This window comes from Vigna angularis, chromosome 4, assembly GCF_016808095.1.
Source record: "Vigna angularis cultivar LongXiaoDou No.4 chromosome 4, ASM1680809v1, whole genome shotgun sequence".
Lineage (NCBI taxonomy): Eukaryota > Viridiplantae > Streptophyta > Magnoliopsida > Fabales > Fabaceae > Vigna > Vigna angularis.
The window spans coordinates 26,345,053-26,371,912 of record NC_068973.1 but is presented as its reverse complement, the minus strand read 5'-3'; the positions used below and the strand labels follow the sequence as shown (position 1 = coordinate 26,371,912).

Sequence of the window (26,860 nt, the reverse complement as noted above, 5' to 3'; positions counted from 1 at the left end):
CTATGTTATTGTGGGCTTCCTATATTATCTGCTTTTCTTCTGTATCCTTTTTCTTCATAACTATACTTTTTGCTTTTTTGTTTTATGTTGTAGACAAAACACATTATAATTAAATCTGTTAGTTGATCATGCAGGGGTGACGACGCAACAAATGCAGTTTATATATGTATGGTTCAGGTACTATAAGGAATAAAAGTTTAAGGTTGGGTGTACTTCGATTAATGCTTTGTTTATATTTCTGTCTAGAAAAATATAAATTAGTTAACCTCAGCCAACTGCTAACTGCTATTTGATTGTTTTTCTTACAATGCTCAATAAACAATATATCAGTTATGGAGTTAAGGAACTGTCAGTTATGTTGTAGACAAAACACATTATAATTAAAAGAAAGAAAGAAAGAAGAAAAGAAACCAAACGAAAGGATATATTTTGTATTTTTTTCTTTTTTTTCTCTTTTTTTTTCAGGTTTCTTATAAATCTTTCTTCAAATATAAATAAAAGGTAAAAGAAAAAGCCCTCCATTTCACCGAACTTTTTATTTTGATTGAAAAAGCAAGTTCCACACGAGTTTTGAAGTTGAGTTGGCAGCCATTTAACAAGTAAACGAGGAAAGAAAGGAATGGATTCTGGAAATTTACGAAACACTCATTTCCCATTATTCTTTTTCTAGTCAATTCTACAAAATAAATGAACAAAATGGAACAATTACAAAATATATGTGAAAGAATTTTTGAAGACCATTCCCGAAGGTGGTAGTAGTAAGATAAAAACAAACAAATAGCGAGGTTGTCCAAGTGTTGGGTCCAGAACTTTCACACTCCCTCTCAAACTCTCAAGACCCTTCTCCACCTTTCACATCCCCTCTCTATATATTCAACAATTCCCAAATCTCACACTCATCAACAACACAAATCGGTCATTCTTAATCAATCCCACATTGCCTTTCCTTTCGTCAATCCCAATGGCTCAAACACTGTCAACTTCATCACTTCTACTATCACCAAAAACAGGGTACTCTGCTAAACCCAAGAACAATGTTGTTACACCTTGCATGGCCTCTTTTCCGACGAGGAAAGAGTTTCCTAGGCTAGAAAGGATGAGGCTTCAGGCTTCTGCTGATAACAAAGACCACTCTTTGGAAGTACAACATCTTAACAAGGGCGACCAAACTACTGCGGTTGAGAGAAACCCACGTAGAACTGCCCTCGACATTTCACCTTTTGGTAAGATTACCATTCTTATTCGCACAAATCTACCATCCACAATTAGTCATGCTCATGCATTTTTCTATTAATTTAAAATTTTCAAATTGGACTACGAGGTTCTTAAGTTCGTTAAAATGTCAATTGCAGACCTCGAATACAATCTAATTAACGTGATTTTTATAACTTTTTTCGAAATTCTGAATTCCACTTACAGGGTAAATTTTTTGTACATTATCGATCAATGTAGAAGCGAGTTTGCTAATACAAATAGAGATTATGATATATCATTATAAATATTAACTTTGTGAAGTCTTAGAATAGTTATTTGAAATGAATTTTGACTAACGTATTCTGTTCTGATTGTGATTCTGTTGGTGATGATGCTTGACATACGCTGTAGTATTGTCATTTATTCCACCATTGCCATTAGTTTTTCATATTCTTTAATATTTCCTCCCTGTTAATATTGTAGCCTTAAGACAAAGCTTGGTATCATAAATAAAGAAACAAAAACTGCTCCGTAGTAGACACATAACTTGCCTACTGATATTGGTATAATTCTTTTGGTTTGATTCTATCATACACTTTCCACAGAAAAAGAATGAAATTCACCAGTGAGAGATCTGTACAATTAATCGAGGTTTGAACCTGAATCCAGAAACCGTGACAAGCATAACGAAGAGAAATAACTATAGAAAAAGTGAAAAATCCTAGTTGAGTCAATTTCTACAGATACCTAAAATCTAAGCAAACTCATGAAAAGAACATTTCAATGTTTGAAATTTAAGTGATCCGTTGTAAGTTTATAATTCGGTACCTGTCTTTGAGTGGGGAAAAGTGATGGTAGCTACGTTTACCTGAACTTGCTTCCAACATAGTTAAACATGTAGACTAACATGTAGTGTGGCCTATTGCAGGTCTCTTGGACCCGTGGTCACCCATGAGGAGTATGCGCCAGATTTTGGATACAATGGACCGAATTTTCGAAGATACCATGACATTCCCCGGAAGAAACGTGGGAGGAGGGGAGATTCGTGCCCCTTGGGACATCAAAGATGAAGAACATGAGATCAGAATGAGGTTTGACATGCCAGGTCTTTCTAAGGAAAATGTTAAGGTATCGGTGGAGGACGATGTGCTTGTCATAAATGGTGGTCACAAGAGTGAACAAGAACAAGGTGGTGATGACTCTTGGTCCAGCAGGAGCTATAGTTCCTATAACACCCGTTTGAAGCTTCCAGATAACTGCGAGAAGGACAAGGTTAAGGCAGAGTTGAAAAATGGCGTGCTCTATATCACCATTCCTAAGACCAAGGTTGAACGCAAGGTTATTGATGTCGAAGTTCATTGAGATGCTTAGGCTTTGTGCTTAGCAACACTGTATTCTACCGTACATACTCATAATACGGGTAAAATATGTGGTATTAAGTGTGTAAAAGAGTTGAAATAAACTGCTGTTGTAAAATTTTCTAGCAAATGTCAGAAGATGAAAAATCTGTTTTACTAAATCATGTCTTTGGAACATCGAATTGGTTATGAGCCAGAAAAAGATGTGAAAAGAAACTAATCCTTAGCATGTGTATATCTTAATTAAGAGTTTAATCACCTAACCTCCCAATTCCAAGTTAAATATATGAAGAAAGTAGGAACTGCAGAACTAATCCGTGACAAAATAAAACTTAATGAGAAACCTGTACCAATGCAAAGGGAATGCAAAATTTAGAAACTACCCATAAATATTTTTCTACGCTAGGTTCTCTGTCTACCTTTACATATTTGTATCAGTTTTTACAACCAAACTTCCTTAAAAAACGAGAGGAAAACATAAAGCATTACAACAACGGCCACAAGTCCTGCGACTACATCAGAAAGAAGGTACTATAACCAAGGAAAAAGGGAAATGAAAGGTGAAACAGCCAGAAAATTTAGAGAAATAGCTAGGATTTCTATGTCGTATGTTACTCATTCTCTTCGGGAATAGAGTCCAATTTGGGTTTCCGATTGTCCAGAAACTTAACACCAAACGTTTGAACCTCTGATAGTATATCCTCTACGGAGATCTGTTTGTTCACCAACCGCTCAAGTTGCTGCTTCGTTATGATAACTTTGATCCTCTTTATCCCACCATCTGTCTCAGCGCTCCTTAAAGATGCAAGATTTGGAGGGGAACGCAGAGAAGGAAGCAAGTAGTACATTCTCCCTGACTTCAATTCATGATCAGCTGAAAGAGGTTCTGTGACTTTCTTTGAAACACCAACACCATAAGCTGGATAGTTTGTCAAGATATCTTTGACATGGATTGGAGTGCCAAACTCTAGTATCTTCCCATCTGGTTTAGCTACCCTCACAATCTTAACCTTTTTTGGCATGATGCAAGACCCTGAACTGGGTTTACAAAGAACAACACAATTGCCCATTTTATTAAAAGGGGTGTATAAATCAGGTGGTTGAAGACTAAAAGCGAAGTTGTTAGAGAAAGCTATAAAGATAACTGCATGGAACTGTGAATGTGTGTGTGTGTGTGAGAGAGAGAGAGAGAGCAGGTGAAGGGAGAGGGAGTTTGAGTGAGAAATTGAAAAGAAAGCATGTGAGATATATAGTGAGGTGGGATTCTTAAAAAAATGGAGGGCTTGTTTCGTGTGGAGTGGAGTAGAAAGGTGACTTTCCGTTGAGAAAGAAACTTGTGGATTAGGGCGAGAAAGTATGAGTATGTAAAATACGTTTTGTGTTGAGGATGGAAAATGAAAGATTTGTCAACACGCATGCAGCATAGGTCGGTTTAGTGGGAAAGTGGCGGAATATTGCATTGCTCATTTAACTATTTTTTTCAGCCCTCCAGAACCCAATTGATGCAGCAACTATACTCCTATATGATTTTGCATAGTATATGGTTGTGCCATAACAGTCTATGCCATCTATGCACTTCCAAATCATGCAAGTGGTCTGATTTGATTGGGTGGGCATGCTTAGCTTTGGGACCAAACTACCATGTCCCAGTTAGGTGGGGAAGAAAAAAATCTACTATAACTAGCTATAAGGTTGAGTGGTATTTTTGTTCCTTTTATATTCAAGTGCAAGAAAAAATCTTACTTTTATACCACATGGTTAGACCCTTTCTTCAACACGATAGCAGATTTAAAGATTCAAACTCTATCAACTTATTTACGCTTTTGTGATACTTCCAACGACATGTATAGTTATGTTTGTTTACTTTTTACTAAAATTGCATCACTTCATGGTTTAGGTGACGTCCAAGACAATTTTAAAAGCAAAAATTGCTGAATTTCCTCTTACTTGTTCTTCGGTTCTAATTGTTTGATACTGATAGAAATTAATCAGAGGCACAACAGAACAAAGGGATGCAACAACAGAACCTCATTCTTCCTTTGGCTTTCGGTAGGAAGGAAAGCAGAGATTGAATGGTTGAATAAAGAGAGATTATATTAAATCTGTTAGTTGATCATGCAGGGGTGACGACGCAACAAATGCAGTTTATATATATATGGTTCAGGTACTATAAGGAACAAAAGTTTAAGGTTGGGTGTACTTTGATTAATGCTTTGTTTATATTTCTGTCTAGAAAAATATAAATTAGTTAACCTCAGCCAACTGCTAACTAACTGCTATTTGATTGTTTTTCTTACAGTGCTCAATAAACAATATATCAGTGTGTGTAAAACATATGATGGCCATGCTTAATATTAAATGTAACAGTAGCTGGTATGTATATATGTGGGGTTAGCAATGGATGGTTATGATATCTATTGCGAATAATCTTTGCTTAACACATTTTTCTCACACTTATGCAGATAGCAAATGAATTACATATGAAATTTTCACTTTACGAGTTGAATTACGTATATACACTGTCCATACTTATCCGACCCGTTATCCTCCCCCATTTACAATAAATGAGTCCTACTACATATTTTTTTGTTGATTTACCCACTGTGAATGAGAGAAAGAATTAACTGTAAAAGTAATAAAAATGGTGTTGATTGGACAATAGAATGGTGGTGCATAGGAGGCATCGATAAGTAAATAGATAGAGTTTTTGTTGAGTTGCTGAGTATGCATTTAATAGTAGGTGAGACAGTAGCCAATAAAGAAAGGGAGTTGCTTTAAGTGGTCGTGGGTGGTGTGAGCCAAATTAATAACGTCATTGTCAGTGGCTAAAAAGATGAGACAAAGATCTTCTAAATCCACAAAGTCCCTTTTATTATTATTACTTTTCTAAGTTGTTGATTTCCAACTTACTAACTCCCTTCTTTTAAAATGTTTTCCCCTCAAACAGACCTACCCCCATCAAAGTTAAAGTCCAATACTTTTTTACATTTTTTTACATCAGAGTTGCAATTATATTAAAATTTGAGAGTTTATTTCACAATTGATATAATTTGCTTTTACATTTTTGTTTATGATTTGATAAAGTTTGCCACATGACATGCTGTTGTATTTTTGTATTCTTTAAGTTGAAATTATTTTTTTTATTTGATATTTATTGGTGTTCGACTAAAAAAATATATGATTTTAGTTTTTAATGTTATTAAATATTTATTCTTATAAATTTATTAGTTTATTATTTAATATATTCATTAAATTCTGTGTAACATTTATTATTATAATAATATTTTAATTTAAAAGGTGAAAAGATAGAATAAATCTTTAATAAAATAAAAAAATAGAATTAAAAATAAAAAAGTCCCAAAAACCAATCCGCACATTTTTGTTTAATATGGTTTGAATTTCTTTTTTCTTTTTCAAACTGCACACATTTTTTATATTTGGTTTGGATATATTTTTAATAAGAAAATTGGCAAACATTCCAGTGTGGAATTATGTTAAATGAAATTTAAACTTTTTTCTTCAAAACAACCGAATGATTTCAGACGTAACAAACTAATATATAAAATAATTTGAATTAAAAAATTATGATGTTAATCCATAATAAGATTTAAAACATTTATTTATGAAACTTAGGTTTTCAGTTTCATCACTTCAATTCATCTTCGTTTTCGTCATTTTTTTTCTACCCACTAGTAAAAAAAAGAGATATTATCGCGTTTGTTATGTCTCGGTTCAACAGAAACCAAAGCATAAAATAACGTTGTGACATTTTTGAAATTTTTTCAATAATATAGGCCTCGGTTGTTGTTGTGGATTGACAAGTGTACCAAATCGCACAAGTAATATAAAATGATAAGACCAAATATCGTATCACAGAAGACTCTTGACACTAAACAATCGTATGATAACTCGATTAATTAAGACTTAAATAAAACGAGATCATTAGTTTTAGATGCAAAGACAAAAAATTAAATATGAATGTAGTTTGATCAATAGCAAGAGAGCATAGTGATAAACGGATGTTGTTTAATATGAGATGAGTATGTTGTTGGAGTTAGATTTCACCAAGTTCCCTCTCATGTATGTAAGAATTCTTTTTTATGCATTAATGTTAACGTCACTCACTAAATCACTTAAACTCGATCCCTCGGCGAATAAGTCTGTCCTTAATCACTAGTTCATGCAATTTCTAGCATTCTTAGTGATTAAATGTGAATATCAAGAGCTTAAAGAAGACCAAGACTCATACCCTCATCCCTAAGCAATATTACTCTTGGGAGAATTCAACAAGAACCTGAATTGTAAGGAACCTCCCGACACTCATACAATTCATAAATCATGCGATGAATAAGTTAAACAAAACATGTAATAAGAACAAATTAATTACTCTAACAATTAATGAAAAACATGTGTTATTAAGAATCAATTCAAATACATGAGAGTTCACAATGTTACATTATCCCCCAACAACAAATAGAGTTTAGTTCATCATAGACATGGAGAAACTAGATGAGTAATGGAAAAACATGAGATAGCAAAACCCTAAAAGTAGAGGAAGGACGTTTTCGCATCCAAATCCACCTTCAGAGAGTGGAAGAGTGTGTTGTTGTGCTACTCCAGCCAGAGATACCAAACCTAGGACGTTTGGGTCCTTTAAATAGAGCGACAGCAGAACAGAAACAAAGCCCAAGCCCGAGTCAGTGGCGCTCAAGCGCCCCACTTAGGACACCCAGGCGATGAGCAGTGGTCTTCCACGCTCAAGCCTTGCAGAAGACGCCCAAGCTTCAAGCCTCCGGTGCTCAAGCGCCCCAAAAGGGGTGCCCGGGCGGTGAGCGGTGGTCTTATGCGCCCAAGCCTCAAAGATGACGCCCAAGCTTCGTGCATCCGGTGCTCAAGCGAGCAAAAATGGGCGCCTGGTGTAAGACCCTAGAACTTTAAGAATTTATCGAGTTGTAAAAAGTTCAAGTTATAATGTAAAATGGAATGCTGTCAAAGTTTGACATGGTTTACTATTTTAATTATAACTTTTTGTAGAAAATATTAATTGAGTTTATTCTTCTTTTATTGGATAGTAGACTCAAAGAGCTTCGATTTGAGTACTCATACGCGTATTTTTGACTTCGGGAAGGGGCTCAACCGGAGTGTCAAAGTTGCGACAATTGTGCTGCTGGGGGACTTGCGCCCGACGCCCTATTACAGGGGCGCCCGAGCGCGAGTGTTGTCAGTTTTCACGTTTCTTATCTAAAATAAGTGGGGATTGCGTGGAAAGTGGGGTAATATGCTCCAGACCTATAATGGTTGGTCCCTTGGGCCAGAGAGGAGCGTGGGTAGACCTCCTTTCCAATTATTAGTGCTTCTTAGTGGATTAAGGGGCCATGATATCTCTGGGGCAGATCTTCAAGTGGGGGGAAGGAGAAATGGATTCTGCACTTGTGGGAGTAAGGTCCTTTGTGCAAAAATCTGTGAGAGAGGTGAAGTTGAGAGTTTCTGGAGTTGCAAGGAGGCCAAGGTGCTGCAAGTTTTGTGAAGATTGATTCAAGGTCTAGAAAGGAAGTCTTCAAGAGGTAAGGGGAGCTAGATCTTTTTTTTATGGGTTGTATGAACAATACATGTGTTGATCTCTGTGTGATTATGTTGTTTGGATTGAAATTGTGTTTTTCATATTTGTTGTATGAACTGTATGCTGGAAATTTGTGACCGTGGATGTGGTTGGACTGAGATGATATTTGAGATTGGTGTGTTGATGTATGTATTCTGTTGGAGGGGTGATCAAGTGGAAGGTAAGGAAAGTATACACTGTTTTGAACAAGCTGATATAGTTTTGGGTCACTTTCAGGGGAAGTGAGGTAGTGATTTTGGAAAGTAGGGATTTGAACACATTTGGGCTGTTGGGATATCTTAGGTAAGTCATTTATGACTTGTTAGAGTTATCAAACTGATCAAAACAGGTGTAAAATGGTTTCTGTCAACTGGTATGGGGTTGGACGACTTCTGGTTCGGGCCCGACGCCCCCCGGTGGCGCCCAGGCGCGAGAGTCTCGCAAAAAGTCGCGCCCAGCGCCCCTACTATGGCGCCCAGGCGCGAGGTGTTCGCAGAAAGTTGCTTTGTCTTTGTTTTTGATAGTTTTTGGGGTTCCGGATGTCCGTTTTGGATGTTTCTTAAGTCGTTTTGGAGGTTTTGAACCCTTCCGGAACTGTTGGTGATGGTTTCAAAACCATTTTCTTTGTCTAAGTATGAGTTACGGGGTTTTGTGTTGTTTATTGGTTCTCTTGGGACTGTTATTGTCTAGTAATGTGTATTGGATTGAGTAATGTTGTTTGCTTAACAGATTGTCATGTATATGGAATGTTTGGAATGCATAGTATGATGTGATATATGTTGGAAGTATGTGAATGTATGAGATATTTTGGATTCACTGTGATAAAATGATGGTATCTAGTTATTCATGTCTTGAGTTAAGTTTCAAAGTGATAGTATGATTCATGGACGTAATTCCATGATCCTCAAGGAGAGGATACATGGTGGTGCCTCATGTTGTGATCCATAGTGAATTCTCTTGTTGAGATTCAAGTATGTGTAGAATGATTGTATGACAGCTCAGTCTTGGGGGTTTTCCTGAAACTACAATGATCAATCATTCGCAAATAGAGAAGGATGAATTATGTGATGAGAGGGATGTCCTGGTCTATGTGCCGGTTTTGGACATAGTGAGGGGACTAACCTTGTGGATGGTATGGAAGGCAGGATGTCCTGGTCTATGTACCGGTTTTGGACATAGTGAGGGGACTAACCTAGTGAATGATATGTAGGGCCGAATGTCCTAGTCTATGTGCCGGTTTTGGACATAGTGAGGGGACTAACTTGGTGAATGATATGTAGGGCCGGATGTCCTGGTCTATGTGCCAGTTTTGGACATAGTGAGGGGACTAACTTGGTGAATGATATGTAGGGCCGGATGTCCTGGTCTATGTGCCAGTTTTGGACATAGTGAGGGGACTAAGAATGACGTCCCAAGTGGGGAACCTCCCGTTGAATTGCTCATCAACATATCGTCGGGGATAAGTGTATATTGGGTATTGTGGAATGAGTTTCTATTGAGTACCATGGAAGGAATATATCGAGTGTATCAAAGTAATGGATGAGTATTTATGATGTGATTGTTGTATGATGGTATGAGTATGTCTGACTTAATTATTATACGAGTTTTGTTGAGTGCATTAAAGTAATTATGCATGTTTTATAAATGATTGGTTGCATGTTAGCTCACCCTTGCTTCTGTGTTTGTGTTGCTTGGGTATATTTCTTTGGCGATGATCATCCATTTGGATGGGAGCAGATATTGTCGAGGAGGTTTCCTTGGAGCAAGAGTTGGAGGATGCTGATGCTGCAGTATAGTCTTTTCAGGATTTCTAATTTAAGTATTGGTGTTGTCTTTAAATACTCTAAACTGTTAAAGTTTTAAGTTCTGTCCTTTATGTGGATGACTGTAATGTCAACTACGAAACTACTATTCTACTCTAACTGTTCTCTTTATTGGAATGATGACGTCCTTATTATATAAATTGTTATATATTTGAGGATGTTACACCCGGGCGGTGAACGCCACTCTTCTGCACTCAAGCCTCCAAAAAGGGCACCCATGCTTCGAGCACTCCTCTCTTCTGGTGCTTTTTCAGCCTTTCTGAGCTCCATCTCCATGGCAATTCATCCCTGCTTTCCATATTATCTCATTTTTTTTATCAAAATAAGGGAAATTAGTCATAAAATCATTAAATTCAACCTCAACTCTCTTATTCACACAACTTAACAGAAAAACATGATTCTAAACAAGTTTCTAAGCAGAAAAAGGTGCATTTAGTATCAAAATTACATCACAAATAATGGTATTTTCAATCGTTATCAATTGCTTTGGAACCGAAGCCGTATAGGGTATATGACTTCGGTTGTCTGTAGAACCGAGGCCAAAACCTCTGCAAGAACCTGGCAATCTACTCGACTGTTTGATGAAAATCCTTGTGCAGGGCTTTTGGCCTCCGATCTCTGCAGAACCGAGACAAAAAACCCCTGCAAGAAACTAACATTCCAATCAACTGTCTGATGAAAATCCCTATGCAGAACCGAGGCCAAAACCCCTTGTAAGACCTGATTCCACATCTGTAGTCTGATCCCATAAATGTGGTAATTAAATGGTCAGAGATTTGGCCTCGATTCTCTAAGGAACCGAGGCCATAAACCCCCTACCAAAATCTGACATTCCACGTTTGCAATCTTACATTAAATTTAGCAGTCAGATCGTCGGGGATTTTACCTTGGTTCTTAGGGGAGTCGAGGTCATAGACCATAATCTGAACAAAATTTAAATATTTAAGTAAAATTTAATATTTAACAGAGGGTTTGGCCTCGGTTTGGCGCTGAATCGAGGCAAAAAGGTTGAAAAAAATTTCAAAATTTCCATTTCATATTAATTGTGAATTTTTTTTTTCGAGAATAGGCTTCGATTGTCTGGGAAACCGAGGCCGTAGACCCTTTATTGCCTCAATTTTATTAGGAACGGAGGTAATAACCTTTCGTAGGTTAAAAAAAGAAAACGCGAAAGGAACAATGTCGTCTTCTTCGCATAAAACATTTTCAGCAAATCCTCTCAAGAGCACACCACTGCCATTGTCATTTTCTTCCATTTTTCACCCTTTTTCACCGTTTAAATTTGGTTTTGCTTGTTGTCGTGGTCATTGTCAATGGTTAGGAAGCTTTTTAACTGATCAAAATCGTTTCAAACGTCCTTTTGATTTGGTTTTTTCGATTCTCCTCCTTAGAGGTAAATTTTCGTTGTTTTTCTTTGCGTTTTGATGTTTGTTTTTGTTTGTAAAACTAGTATTTTTTGTATATTTGTGTAGGTTTGAATTTTGCAGAGTTGAATTTTCTATGGTTTTGATCGCGGATTGTCCTTTTTTATTGGATTTTCACACTATCAGGCTCTTATATTAATGTTTAAGGTTCACTTTTTAATAGGATCATATAATTTTGTATGATTGTATGATTGAATATGTGATTGGATGATCATATAATATGTGTATAATTTTGTAGGATTGAAAAATTTTGTATGATTGTATAATTTTGTATGATGGTATTATTTTAAAGTTTAACTTTTTAATTTTACAATGTTATTTTTAGAACTTTTTATGTTGAATATGTGATTATTTCAAAGGAGACCATCGATGAGGAGACTTGACGTCTCTTTGTAGAGAGTCAGACATCAGAGGCGTGGCAGGTTAATATAGTTGACATTATTCAATTCCTCATTAACAAATTTATATCATTTAAACTAATTCATTATATGTGATAGGCAACAAGAACTAAAGCATAAGAAATAAGTGCTCAAAATAAAAACCCCCACCTATTATCTCGTGGTGGGTATAGGAAGCTTGAGGAGAAAATCCTCATGCAAAAGGCAGAAGGTAAACCCTCATCTGAGGGTGGTAGCCCCTAGCCTCCTTTTCTATCTTTCTGGCATGAGAAGTGGAAGTTGGCTCGTTTAAGATCATCAGGCACCTACTCTTCTGAAACTACACGAGAAATATCTGAAAAAATTGTCAATTATCACTATTCCTAAAATAATAATAGTTTCATTATACATACTACATTGAACTTTTTAAAGAATAATGTTATTTTTTTATGTTACAAGACTCCTTGGTTGAGCAGAGCTCCCAAGGTTAATTCACTGTAGAGGGTCGCTAGGATATTCTTACCACTGCAATTAGACGACCTGAGCACCCTGGACGAGTGCGCGCTGCAAGTACTAGAGTAGACATTAAAGAATATTTTGGGAGTTCTTCGCGTCAGACTTCATATACATACAACAAAGAACATGAACAAAGACTGACACAAGAGATCTCAAAAAGGCTTAGGACAGAGCTTAGGGTAGAATTGTATGATGAAGTCACTACATAAGTGACTGATAGAGTTATGCTCTAGTTCCAACAGTAGTTTTAGAGTTTTGGGATGCGCCCGCAGCCATCTCCAGTACAGAAACATGTTGTGCCTCCCACAGGTAAAATTAATAAACATTTTTGTTGAATAATTTATTATTTGTATAATCTAATATTTACTCTGACAGGGAGAAGCAGGAAAGGAAGTTGTTCAGCACCAGCCGTCCTAGGGGATGACATGGACGATGCTAGTCCATGTCTGCTACACATTTTAGATGGTACCGAGACGATGTTGGTAGCTCATGGAACATTGTTTCAAGCAACGACTGTTTCATACCAGATGCCTTAGTTCCTCTGCCCACATATGAGATTTTCACTACGGAACAAGCATTCCAGTCTTTTATCGCTTGGCCTAAACACTTGGTTGGTTCTGTTTCTGACCCCCGACTCCTACTTTACACTTCTCAATTTTAAAGTTTACATGTTATTGATGTTGAACCTTATCCTATTTTTCCATGTAGCAATAGACGCATGGCTGGGAGAAGATTCGTTTATTTGAAGACGATCATCTTAGTACATTGCAACAACTTTGTGATATCATTGCAAATGAGCCTATTAAGGTTGAATATGATGTTAATGTATTAGGGAGAGGCTCTTAGGTCCCAATGTACCTGCATAGCCAAGATGTCAAGGAGCTTGCGTCGAGAAGAGAAGAGTTGAATATTACATTAATTCAGCTATGGATGATGTAAGTCTATGAGCAATTATTTATATAAAATTGATTTATATATCAAGTATACTTATATCAAAGGTAATTTTTTTATTTCAGGTATATGTTTGGTGTAAGTAACAACTTAGGGTACAATGATGTCTATGGGTTCATTGATCCCCAAGTCACTCACGAAGCAAATAATTTTGATGACATCACAACATATATCACCAGCCGCTTTGCAATGGGGAATGACATATATTTTATTCCTTATATATCTGGGTAAGTGAAGTTTATAAACTTCAAAGTTCCATATGTGATTTTAATATATAACAATTAAGTTATTATCAATTTCAAGCACGATTGGCAGTTACTTATTATTTTCATACTAGAGAGCTATGTTGTGTGGTTCTCCTCATTGCACAAGTCTCCTCCCAAACATCTCAGACAAGCAGTTGATTGGCAAGAACCTCAATGTTTGGAGTTTCTTTGTTATATAAATGAATGCTAAAGCCTTTTTTTATAGTTCCATTGCAGCACGTATGATGTTGGTTGGGAGATCAACTGCTACAGTAGAAAGCTTGCATAGGTTGCTCTCAAGGTTTGACATATGCTAAAGCCATACTTCTTATAGTTGTTTGATTTTAATGATTTTCCCTAACTATTTACAACTATGATGATTATTGTAGTGTAACAGACAAAGTGGATCATATGAGTGTGGATAATACGCAATGTATTGGATGACACACATTATTCGTCCCTATATCACAAGAGGCTGGGAAATGGTAATATTTAGATTTAATGAATTTTGTTTTTCTCCATCATTTGGAATTTATATACACTAATTAATATCATTTGTCTTATGTAGAGATTCAAGACTCCTACTTCACTTTCTGAGAAGTCACTTACATACCTAAGGAAGGCACTTGCAAAACATTTAATTAGATTAATTACAGGGGAACCGAAGCAGAAACCTTGGACATATTACCTCGGTTGGAACCGAGACCAAAAGTCCCCCACCATTTAATCTCAATTCACCATTTCAATTTTATATAAAAATACCAAAAATATTATTATTGAGAAGAAATGCATAAGTTTCTTATAAAAATCCACACTAAAAGAGAATTCAACTCACTTGTGATATTAATCTTTTAGGGGTTTCGTTGAAAGTGATCCTAACTTTTAAAAAAGTTCAGTAAGGCCCCATATTTCGTCAAAAAATGTTCAATCCGGTCCTTTTCGCTCACGCCATTAAAAACATAACGGTCTAAATTCCACCGTGGCCAAACCTGAGTGAGTTGTGCTTTGATGAATACGTGGCACGTTTGAAGAGTTTGCACTGTGTAAATATTTTAAAAAAATTAAAAAATGACGTAAGTTAGGTGCAAATCCTAGCAACGCCGTCACCACCACTATCGGACCGAGACCGGTGGGGAACCGCACCGACTTATCCCGATGGGTACTAGAGGGAGTCTGGCGAGACCCGGGGGGAGCCACTAGCTGGGTATCCTCAACAACGGTGGCAGCGGGAAAGGAAGAACGCGCTGCCTCTCGCGGCTTGTGTGCAAAATAAGAAGCAACCCTAAGCTACATTCTAGAACAACTTGAGAGAGTGCGCAAGAGAAAAACCACCACTTTTTGTCCTCCACCTTGAGCGTAGTGAGTAATAGGGAGAAGACTATGAGTACCAAGGAGTTGTGCAGGGGCCCTTGTTGCAGTTACAGGATTTTCTAGAAACCAAAGGACCTTTAAAGAATTCACTAGAAAACCCAAGTGAGGGGAGTTAACTTTTTAATGTATTGATTGAGCATGATGCGTTTCCTTTGAAACTTTTTAATCTTGAGAAACAGTATGGATAGATAGTATACCCAATTGGAAGGTTGTGGGTTGCTAAGGAAAAAAATGGTTTGGGATGTTATTCCCAAAATATGAATGCACGGGTTGAAGGATTACAGTGCATGTGGTTTTGTAGTAAGGGATAAGTGCATATCGTGAATCTTTGGAGGGTAGCCGTGGATTGGCTAGGTTAAGAATGTAAATAAGAGTAGGAAGTGTTAACGTGTTGTATGAGTGAAATATGACAATAGAGTGCATTGGTGATGGGTTGTATTCTCAATAGAGATACCAACATGAGTAAATGGGTATAATAAATTATTATTTTGTAATTGCATGGAATGTTTGATGGGTATTAAATATATGGTAGTATAAATGTTGAGTAATGTACTGTCATCACATAATGATATGAGTGCATGTTTTCTTTTTGCAAGTGAAGAGTTTCAATGCATGTGGGGGCCACGGTAAGATGAAGAGAAATATTATATTTTCTTGCTGTATAATGTAGACGTTGGAATCCAAAGAGATAGAAGGGGTTCTTGATATTGGCATTTAATGGTTTTCCTGGTACCTACTTTGGGAGGAAAATCATAAATGGGTAATACCAAGTGCATGAAATTGTTGTTGTGCATGTGCTGCTACATCCCTTGTTGATAGGTAAAGTACGCAAATGATATCCTGGGGTTGCATGGGTGGATTATAAGAATGGTGAAGGGTTACATGCTAAGGTTTTCGTTATGCAGATTTTAAATTTTAGATCTATAAAATAGGTCTAGGGAAGCTAAAGGAGTTTTGTTTTAAGATATAAAGATTGATGAGAGAGGTGCAGAGGTTATCTAATGGTCACGGTTTCGTTGTTAATAAGCAAGGATTCTTTGTTTTAGTAATACGGATGTTGTCCTAACAATGAAATATCTAGTTTTATGGGTTTCGAAAATTATATCATTTTTGAGTTATTATTGAGTGGAATAGTATATAGGGTGATATAGGGTGAAATCTGGAGGTGGGTATATAAAACTGGTGCATTGTTAGGTAGTGTCCATAGAAGCCGAGAGACGTGAATACTTGATCATGGAGGGAACATAGTTGTTTTAGAAATATTGGGTTATGTACTTGGTGTATGGTTAGTAGGATAATCTACAATAAGTCATGAATGTATTGATCTTTATGATTGATGTTTATGATGGATTATATTCGTTTGATGTTGATATATGGATAGGTTGGGTTGTGTGTGAATGGATGTTGTGTAATGTTATTGAGTGAAAGTGGTGTATTCTCACTCTGCATTTAATTCTTCAAACAACCATTTACGTTTCTCTCTCTTCATTTAATTCTTTTAGCCACGTATTCATCAAACTGCACAACTCACTCAAGTTTGGCGATGGTGTCATTTGCATCGTTATGTTTTTAACGGCGTGAGCGAAAAGGACCAGATTAAACATTTTTTAACGAAATATGGGATCTTACTGAACTTTTTTAAAAGCTAGGATCACTTTGAACCAAACTCTTAAAAGTAGGGAGCAAATGATGTATTAAACCTAAAACATATCATTTATCTAGAAATCACTTTTCCATAATTATCTAGCTTCTCTCTAAGATTTCTTTCTCTTTACTCATCTGATTGAAGAATCGAGACAGTAGGATTGATCCTTGCGATGAACTCTTTAATTTGAACTGATTAGTTTCTTTGTTCGTGTAAGTTGAGTTTTAGCCATTTTTCTTGATATTTTTCTTAATCTTATGCATGTGAGTCTTTTTGCACTTGCATGCATTTTTTTAGTTATCTATATGAGTTTCTAATAATCAATAGTCCCAATGGTTTGTCTTGATCATGTTTGTGTTGTTCCTAGGGACATATAGGGCTTCCTATGCTTCTGAAGTTGGTTTAGGGTTCTTGAACAATTTGGTCAGTCTTTCAGGTAAAGGAAGCTAATTGCATAGTTTTTATGTGCTTGATATATTGTACTTGCTAATTGTATGATTTTACTATGAATTCCAGGAATGATTGAGTTGTATGATGACATTGATTTGCTGAGTTTGGCCTGTTGGATGTTTGTCATGTTGAATTGTCTTGGTTGAGCTTGTGTTGATTGGGGAACTTAGGCTCATATCAATTGAGCTAATTTGTATGTGTCCTAACATTAAAAATTGTTATTGACTAAAGTACTACTAAGAAGGAATACCAATTTCACTATTTGAACATATTCCATTTTCCCAAAAATCACATAATTTCATCTAATCTTTTATGATACAACATTAAGTGGTAATAGACTAACATTAGTTCATTTGGCAGGTTTGGGAGCATTTTAGCTCTAGGCGGTTGAACACCAGTTTTGAATTGTTGAGCATTCTAAATTGTGAATGGTTTGATGTTGAGCAATGCTAGGATGTCGCTGAGTGCCATCCATGTACTTTAGGTATGGAGAAATTTAGTTTTAGGACGTTAGGCAGAAGAAGTGTGTTGATGAGCGAAAAGAATGACGTTGAACGTCATGACTAGTGCTGAGTGTCACCATTTGCAAGAAGTTTGGCGCTAAACACCACCTTTGAGTGTTAGTGTGTATGTTTGGTATTTTCTTCTTCTTTAACTGTTTGATACAAAATGTAATGTAGCTTATGCATGCATAAATGTATTATAGTGTTTATTCATGTATGATATTGTGTTGTGTATTATATATATGTTGGGTGTAATTCCATGCATCTTTGGGGGCAGATTTTATTATGACGTTTCATTAGTGTATGTATTGATATATGGATTCGTTATTGAGAGTTATCACGTTGCTCTAATAACTATATAATCTCAAGTAGAGAAGGATAGGGTATATGGTGAGAGGTGTAGAAGGTCATAGTCTATGGACTTTACATTGACCAAAGAAGGTTGACAAACTAACCTTGTATGTGGTAGTTTGGATGAGTGGTTGTTCCACCAATACAAGTACATGACTCACTGGAGTTTGATATAATACATTATCACCTAGGTACTTCCTGATCGTCAAAAAGATGTCTCCGAGTTAGAACTCTTAGGTGTGTTTACTTTAGGGAGATGATTTGGGGGAGAGTGAGTGAATGAATTTTAGGGGATTTTAGGGTAAATTTTTTATTGTTTACTTGAGTGAATTTAGAGGTGAATGAGAGTGGATTTGGAAGGAAACTTTATGAAAATTAGTGTAGAATTTGACCGATGTGACAGATAAAAAAAATTGTTTAATGAGTAAAAATTAAAGATTACCACAATGCCCCTAGTTATAAAAATAATATAAATTGACAGTGTTAAGGTTATATTTAATTGTAAAAATGTTTATAAGGAGAAAAAAATTAAAATTATTTATTAAAATGTAAAAAATGGTAATTTAATAAATTGAAATAATAATAATTATTATTATTAAGGTTTAAACCCTTGCATGGTCCTCGTATTTTTATGAGAATCTCAAGTGGGTCCTCATATTTTCAACTATCTCAATTGGATCCATATATTTGCAAAATGTCTAAATTGGGTCCAAATATTTAAAAAATTAAGCTAATTAAGCCTTGTCCATTAAATTTTCACAAACGACGTTAAAATGTGATGACGTGGTGCACGCTGAAGTAAAAATGTTTTATTACGTTGATTTTTTTTTTAAATTAAGAGTTTTTGACATGGTAAAATTTATTTCTCCAACCAATCATTGCCGACGGTAAGATCGGCCTACTCGCAAACCTAGTCTGCACACTTTTCATCCAGGAGAATTGTTTCCAATAAGGAGAATAACTTGAGTTTGAGAACCAAGTCAAGCAACTCGCGGTTAAATCCCTAAGAGATTTGGTCCCGGGCTACCAACGCCAGCCAACGTCGTCCATCGCAACCCCATGGTTACTCCTCTTGCGTAACCACCAACAATCACCAAGAACCAGAACCGCAAGAATTAGAAAATCCTAACGAAAGATTTCTAAAGTAGAAATCTCAAAACGCTGCAATCGCGAAAAGAAGAAACCCAAAACTCAAAACGCTGCAATCGTGGAGTGAACCCATAAACCCCAGTTGCAAGATCAAAAATTAAGCACAGAAATAAACCCCAAATTTTCAAATTTCAGAACCCTAAAATGCCAAAACGGAAGATTCACTCTATTGCCGCGTCAGTCTCCCTTACAACGCTTCGCCACCACCTTCACCAGTCATCATCGTTCGCACCCAACCCGCGTCCACCTTCGTGGTTGCTTTGAGGGCCGTGACAAGAGCCTCCATGAGACCGCAAAAAGCAGCCATCACAGCACACACCGCCACGAAGAGAACGTCGCGTCTTTACCGCACCATCGCCGCGCTCTCGCCGAGATCGCAGTGCCATCGATGATCCCTCCAAGTTGGTTGCCCGCGAGAAAGGGGGAAGAAAGAAGGTGGAGTTTTGAACCCTCGTGGAAACGGCACCGCTGCAGGACGCCCTCGCCGTGACCTCGTCGTGCCTCGCCGCCAACGTTGAGTCTGTCGCGGTGAAGAAAAAAAGTAGAAGCTTCAAGCTTCTGGATATTTCACAAGATGAAGAGGAAAAAAATGGAGGATACTAAGCCTCGCGAGAAAGGAAACCCAAGGCTGGGAGAAAAATTCTTCTTAGGATATTAAAATGTAGGGCTTGATCAAGGGTTTTCATCCTAATGTATCCAATTAGGATTTTGAATAAAAAAAAATATTATTTATTAAAAGGAAATTAAGAGAGCATCATAATTCTATTTTTTTTAATTTATTAAATTTCATGTCATCACTACAGCATATATTTTTTAATAAAATATCCATCTCAATATTTCCACCTCAACACATTTAACGTTGTTTGTAAAAACTTAACGGACATGACTTAATTGGCTTAATTTTTCAAATATTTGGACCCAATTGAGACGTTCTGCAAATATATGGATCCAATTGAGACAGTTGAAAATATGAGGATCCACTTGAGATTCTCATACAAATACGAGGACCATCCAGATTTAAACCTATTATTAATTACTATTATAAATTCTTGTGTGAATCCTTTACCTTCTCATGTACATAACTTTTTATGGTAAAAATATGTAACCTGGAAAATAAAAAATGGTAGTATATATTTTGTATGCATTTAGAAATCCCATGGTGTGCGTTAAAAACATGCAAAAGAAATCTCATTGTGTGTGCGTTGGAATTATATAATAACTATAGGACTAATAAGACTTTTTACACTTCATCCCTTCAAGTCTCAGTACATTTGCAGGTGTTAGAAAAGTTATTAATCCCACAAATCCCTTCTAATCAGTCTTTGCATTTCTTTTTAAAATGAACACGAAACTAAATTCAATTCCTCGCAAAACTTCATTAACAATGAAATCTATTCATGTGGACAAAGTATTAAAATCTATTCATGTGGACAAAGTATTAGAGAGAAGGGAGAGAGAACTCAGACAATGAATTTTAAAGAAATGATGAGTGTTTTGTATAATGAGACGGTTTATAAAATTATATTTATGTTATTGAACTATTTTATCATTTAAATAATCGATCTCATTACTTTAAAACACTTATCAATTTTAATACTCTATTTTCTAAGTTTTAATATTTTTCTTTAATGTGTATATCTCACTTACCTTTAATTAAAATTCTTATATTTTCTTTAATTAAAATTCTTATCTTTAATTAAAATTCTTATCTTTAATTAAAATTCTTTACTCTATACTTGAATGTTATCGCTCCACATATCATTCACCCTATCATATACATGAAAATGTTACTATTTATTTACTTACAGTGGCCAAATTTTAAATGGCCTCTGTTAGGACCCAAAGTTGGAAAGAAGAGACCTAAAATCCTGAAGTGTTTGTTGAAAAAATTGTCTGCTATAGTCCTTCATCTAGAGGCATCCATTACAATCAAGATCGTGGTCCACACTCTAACATTCATTGCTTGCGAAATTCATACAAAATTTCCAAATTAAATAATCTTGAGTTACTTTCGAAGAGCATGATCGTCCATGTAACCATTTTTCTTGGTGAATGAGTTTATAGGTCCTAAATTTCCACACGCTTCTCTCTGTCTTTGCTTTTCTCTTCTATCTATCATTACATTAGACTCTTCTTTAGCAAGTTGTGTTCTAATGCAATGGGTGGTTAGGGACAAAATCAGATGGACCATACTGCAGTAATAAAACAAGACAAAATGAGCAAGCCAATTAAAACCTTTTATGCTTTTCAGACAAACCACATCGGATATTAATTACTTTCTTTTTTCTTTTTCCGTCTTCCTATGTTTCTGTCTTATATCACGTTCCCTGAGTGACTTTCGACTTAAGAGTGACGTTCTATGAGAGGAAGATTTAAGAGAGTATTAAAAAAAAAATATAATATCAATGACATCCAAATCCAATCACATAAAAATTTAATACTTTAAATTTAAAATTTTAAAATAAAAAATTTCTGATAATGCTTAACATAATGAAACTTAAATCCAATCTTAAATTCTCAACAAGAAACATGTTCCACTTTTTTTTTTTCATATTGGTACTTGGTTAGTATGCTAATAGAAAAAGATCAAATTCTTTAAGCAAATGTTTACCTTTTTTTTCTCCTTCTCTCACTGGTACTTTTAAAAATAGGTTGACTATGTTCATCCAAAAAATATTTTTTTATGAATATTCCAAAGATATCTCATAAATTTTATTGTCTTTCACAATGGAAATATATGTTTTCAGCACTAGCCCAAAAAGTTGAAGGTGGATTTAAGAAAGTAAAATTAAGATGAGAATAGCAAAACCCATCGGATCCTTGGTTGAGTCCAATTCATGGGCTGGACTCCATCCAAGACGATGCAAACTATCTAGAGTAGACCACTGGATACGGTTAATTCAATCAGGTAACGTCATTTTTAATAAAAAAATAAAAGATTTAATTAAATTTAAATATTTTTTGTAAATTTATTTATTTTTAATTAAATTTTTATTATTATTTTATCTATTAGGTACTCAAATTTATACTTTTCAATTAAGTTTTTACTATTTAATTTTTCTTTGAATAAGTAATGTGTTATTATTTTATGCATCATGTTATTGTGATTAATATAAAATAATATTAAAATAAAAAAAGTATATTATTTTTATTAATTAAAATATTATTTTAATAACCTAACATTTTTTGATTTAGTTGACTCACTAATAATTAAACCTTATTCTAAAATTAATATTGTAAGAAATAAACTAATATACATTTTTTTGAATGAAATTAAACTGAAATAAGAATATCCTATTATACATTTTGCGGGATAAAATAATTATCAAGCAATTAAATTAAAATAACTTATGTGTATCTGAGCCTTTATTTTTTTTAATAAATTTAAGAGTATACTTTCTTTCTAAAACAGTTTAAGCTATTTTTCGCGGAATCTTTTTATTTAGTTTTGACTAGTTGTTACCAGTTTTTTTCTTTATCATTTTTTTTTTATTATTTGGACTTGTAATTTGATGGTGGGGTATCAAATTTAAAACTTAGAAATTAAGAAGAAGAAATGAAATCATGAGATATATATGCACAAGTAATTCAAGTCAGATTAAAACACAGGTATTAAAATATCAAAGTAAAATATTTAAGATGATTAATTAAAAAAATGAATTTAAGGGAAGAGTAATTAAGAAATATATTTATCATATTTCCAATATTATTTTTATCAGTGTTTTTTAAGAATATTAAATTAAAGCAATTAGTCATTGCCAAATATTGTATATTTAAAGTGCTTTGATTTGAAAGAAAATTTTAACGTAAAAATAAGTTTCTGAAATATGTAAATAAATAATGTCAATATAAAAGTTTAAATATCAATAATTAAATTTTTTAAAATAAAATAATTTGAAACAGAAAAGTTTATAACAATTCAGGCACATGTTAAACCTATTGAGTTAAACCAGTCAGAAAAAGTGCTTAATTTAGTTTATGAAAGTAAATATGTCTTATATTTATTTATTTTTCTAAATTTTTCTTGCCGTCAATAATGTTTTCATCTAATGTGGATAATTTCGACATCTTTTAACTAAGAAAGTTTATTCAAAAAATAATTAACGAAAAAAATATACATAATTTTTAATTTAGATGTATATAAATTTATTATAGAATTTGTTACAAACTAACTTTTTGGTCGACTTGTGTGTGTGTTTTTTTTTGGTAACTATGTGAACAACATTATTTCACTGAAGTAACATCGAGATTATAACGGCATTTGTACTGATATTAAATGTGTATTTGAAACGGAATCGAAAATTAAACTGTTTCAATAATTAATTTCGTACAATTGACTGTTGCTAAAATTGATTGTAATTATAATTATTATTCATTTGAATGCAATAATTTAAAAAAGATGTATAAAAATGTATAATAAAGTTGAAGAAGTCTTAGAGAGTCTTTGGGCTGTGAATCTAATTTGTCTGCTTCACCCCTATTCCCAAAATTGAATAAACAATCCCTAGAATGATTTATGCATTTAGCATTAAAAACATAAGCAAATTGTGTGTTGTTTTATATATCTGATACCATATACCAAATAGAGTTTGTTTTGTTGGTGGCATTGTAACTTGAAATAGAAGCTGAAGAGCCCTTGGATGCTAAAACAAATTGCATTAAAATATAATAATTTGATTGAAGGAATGCGGTTGGCTGAAACCCATCAAAATCATTTTCACATGCTTTTCTTTAATCCAATAAAGAATGCCTCATCATCGTGTGAATGCAACTTTACAAAAACACTACTTTTTCAAACTGAAGGGTACCCTAAGTGGGTAAGTTTAACCCTAAAGGGGTGACAACTTTTTTCTTATATTAAAAGTACCTTAGCTAAAAGGATAAACCAGGATTGCGGAGTAGAGTGGTAGAATAAAATTTACCTCTCTCGACTCAAATGGATAAAAAAGGTAAATAGCATATTATTTATACTATATACCATAAATGGAAATGAGATGAAATTGATGCTTGTGTTTTGCATAAATGGAAATGGCAGGAATATGAAGATGGTTGGAGTGAGAGTGGAGTGGAGAGTCAATGGATTTTCTCTTTTTCTGCGTGGTCCAAACGCCCCATATGGCTTCTACACATTATTCCACGCGTTAAGCATCATAATTTCATATTCCATATTATTATAATATGGAAACGAATAAATTTTATTAAATAAATGATGAAAGATATAAAGTTGAATACAGCAAGGCACGTATCTTCGGACACTTAATAAGTTTGGAAAGTTTTGATATGGGCAAACATATCAAACGGTACACTACTACCTTTTATTCACTCAATTTTATAATTAAAAATACGAATTGTCACATACCAATACTATTGTTTTATGGTCATTTTTCCTACTTTCTAAGTTACTCTTTTATTATATATCATGACATGAATAAAAATATTGCCCGAATAAATAATTGGATTTTGTAGTGTAATTTCCTTTTTCTTTTCTTTCCCTGTTTCCCCGTTTCCCCTGTTTCGCTCTGTTTTTATTTCCTATATTCTTCGACTGTTGATTAACTTTCTTGTTAAGGGAATCTTCGTCGTGGAATCTGAGGAAACGTTTGTGTACGAAAATCATGGATTTTTTTCTCTCCATAATAAACGAGAATCACTAGAGCACCAGTTGGTGGAAGATTTTCTCAAGCATTGATTTGATTGATTGTTCACTGTTCATGCTAAACAACCAAACAAACGGCTACTCTGACTTTTTGATCCTGTTTCTAATCTTGTTTCTGGGATCCTGTCCGTTTTTTACACTGTCTTTTAAGCCTTCGTTTCAGGGTTTAGTAAACTGAATTGAATTCAGATGTCACAGCCAAGGCAAAACAAGATGATGAGTCCAAACCTTGGAAAACAAGTTGGTGACACAACCTATACTAAGATCTTTGTTGGAGGATTGGCTTGGGAGACAAAGAGAGACTCTCTGAAACGCTATTTTGATCAGTTTGGGGAGATCTTAGAGGCGGTTGTCATCACCGATAGAATCACTGGAAGATCAAAAGGATATGGCTTTGTAAAACCCACTTATCTACTCTTTCAGCACTACCTGTTTTTCCTCTTGATTCCTTTCACTCTAATATCTTTTGCTTTCTGTTTCTTAGGTCACCTTTAGGGACCCAAATTCTGCATCAAGGGCTTGTCTCGATCCCTATCCTGTGATTGATGGAAGGAGAGCTAATTGTAACCTTGCAGCCCTTGGTGCCCAGAAATTTGATCCATCAACAACAGGTTAGGTCTTTCATTTTTTTTTAAGTCCTAAATTTACTTGATTATGCAAATTTGATCAATATTCCTTGCATGCAAACCATCCTCACGGTGGCTAATAAAGTTTCAAAATTTTAAACCTCCTCTGTGGCATACTCACTCTTTAAAATGTTTCAGGAAGACAAAAATTCAGTAGCCCTTCATGGAATATGGCACCAGTCCCATTGCAAGGCACCTCCACATATTACAATCAACACATACCTCACTACCCAATTTCCTATCCAACCTACAGGTGTGCGATTCAAACGTGTGAGAGTGAGTTGTTTTTATACTTGCAAATTTATCGTCATTCTAAGTGACCATTTTGCTCCAACATTCAGGTATCCTGGTTTTACTCACCCACAAGACTTGTATGAAATGGTTAGTTTTCTCATAAAGTAGCTTTTCTTTTCAACCAACTTTGAATTGCTAGAAAGCTATATGTCACCAAACTTGTTCACGATCGTTACAATTCATATGGGTAGAGATATTATAGTATACAAGTAGGGATTAAACTGTGTCCACTATTCTCAGAATTTTTTTATCAGAGTTATGTTGTTGTTCTATACAGAACTACAATAATGCATATGGTGGACAGCAGTTTCCCCTCCGCTGGTATCCAGCATATTACCAGCCCTTTTATGGCCTTGGCAGACAGATTATTCCAACAACCTATGTGAAAAAGGTCATACCAGACACGTCTCAGGAGCTCACAGTTGTTGGTTTTTCAGAGCCTATTTCATCCTCTCCTTCAATTCCCACCACTGGTTCAGTATCTGAACTCTAAACAATGCAACAATTTTTTTGTTTCGACTAAAATTTCCTTAATCTTGACTAACTTTAAGGTTGTTGTTTATTGAAAAGGATTAGTCACCGGAACAGTACCTGCGACAGAAGTGGTAGAATCCCCTCAAGAACAGACATCTTCAACTACTTAAAGCTATGATGAGGAGATTCCCTCAATAGACTAGAATAGAGAAAGTAAAAAAGAAAAAATGACACTGCTTAATAAACCAGGATGAGGTGGTCTAGCAAGGAACTAAATGAAGCAATAACGTATTGAGATTTTCCATCCACGAAACAGATGATCTTGCAGACCAGACAGTAATGAAATAGTCCTGGTTTTGTTCATTGTCTTCAGAAATTTTTACTTTTCAGAATTCTGGTGTACATGATTCTTTAGTTTTCCTTTATTTGTTTTTTTTTCGTTAATTTTCTTTTTTAACATGGGATTCCTACTACTTTATAGTTAGAAAAAAAAAATACGTTTTTTACTATTTCATTATTCTTACACTTACACATATACTTTGCATTCCTATGTGGTGTTAGCCTATCCAAAATTGCCAGAGTAAGATCACACCAATTGTTTTCGTTCTTAAAGATTGAGAATGTATCCTGAAAGTCCAACAAATGTATATCATACACTCAAATTCGGTGTACTATTGTAAAGTATCGTCACGTTATTAATTTATAATTACATAGAATAATCTAAGCATACGTCAGTAAATACAATTATTTTATGCAGATTTTATGGTAGGGGGATTTTGTTGAAAGACAGCTTTAAATGGGATTTTGAAAATCATGACATGATCCTCATATAAGCACCTATTTAATTTTTTAAT

The 26,860-nt window shown here is 34.8% G+C and overlaps 3 protein-coding genes and 1 long non-coding RNA gene across 4 annotated transcripts; 3 read left to right on the top strand and 1 right to left on the bottom strand.

Annotated features, from left to right (window-relative positions):
• The first annotated feature begins 882 nt into the window (after positions 1-882).
• Positions 883-2,670, top strand: LOC108331196 (small heat shock protein, chloroplastic). The gene is made up of 2 exons (XM_017565842.2): positions 883-1,223; positions 2,123-2,670. Exons 1-2 carry the CDS (start codon positions 962-964, stop codon positions 2,554-2,556), a joined length of 696 nt encoding a protein of 231 aa, XP_017421331.1. The 5' UTR covers positions 883-961; the 3' UTR covers positions 2,557-2,670.
• A 243-nt stretch (positions 2,671-2,913) lies between these two features.
• LOC108331226 (uncharacterized) lies at positions 2,914-4,829 on the bottom strand. The gene has a single exon (XM_017565873.2). It carries the CDS (start codon positions 3,620-3,622, stop codon positions 3,164-3,166), a length of 459 nt encoding a protein of 152 aa, XP_017421362.1. The 5' UTR covers positions 3,623-4,829; the 3' UTR covers positions 2,914-3,163.
• Positions 4,830-13,340: 8,511 nt separating this feature from the next.
• LOC128196361 (uncharacterized) lies at positions 13,341-14,286 on the top strand. Its single transcript, XR_008248584.1, has 4 exons — positions 13,341-13,469; positions 13,580-13,788; positions 13,877-13,972; positions 14,056-14,286. It is a non-coding gene; the product is annotated as an uncharacterized LOC128196361 (long non-coding RNA).
• Positions 14,287-24,385: 10,099 nt separating this feature from the next.
• Positions 24,386-26,515, top strand: LOC108330728 (probable RNA-binding protein ARP1). Its single transcript, XM_017565248.2, has 6 exons — positions 24,386-25,008; positions 25,097-25,223; positions 25,377-25,491; positions 25,580-25,619; positions 25,810-26,005; positions 26,103-26,515. Exons 1-6 carry the CDS (start codon positions 24,802-24,804, stop codon positions 26,174-26,176), a joined length of 759 nt encoding a protein of 252 aa, XP_017420737.1. The 5' UTR covers positions 24,386-24,801; the 3' UTR covers positions 26,177-26,515.
• Positions 26,516-26,860: the final 345 nt, after the last annotated feature.

Excerpts from the sequence above, each read along its gene's own strand:
- LOC108331196 (XM_017565842.2), top strand. The coding sequence starts at position 962 with ATGGCTCAAACACTGTCAACTTCATCACTTCTACTATCACCAAAAACA. Across the intron at positions 1,224-2,122 it reads CCTCGACATTTCACCTTTTG|GTCTCTTGGACCCGTGGTCA; the intron begins GTAAGATTACCA and ends GGCCTATTGCAG.
- LOC108330728 (XM_017565248.2), top strand. The coding sequence starts at position 24,802 with ATGTCACAGCCAAGGCAAAACAAGATGATGAGTCCAAACCTTGGAAAA. Across the intron at positions 25,224-25,376 it reads ATTTGATCCATCAACAACAG|GAAGACAAAAATTCAGTAGC; the intron begins GTTAGGTCTTTC and ends AAAATGTTTCAG. Across the intron at positions 25,620-25,809 it reads CACAAGACTTGTATGAAATG|AACTACAATAATGCATATGG; the intron begins GTTAGTTTTCTC and ends TGTTCTATACAG.
- LOC108331226 (XM_017565873.2), bottom strand. The coding sequence starts at position 3,622 with ATGGGCAATTGTGTTGTTCTTTGTAAACCCAGTTCAGGGTCTTGCATC.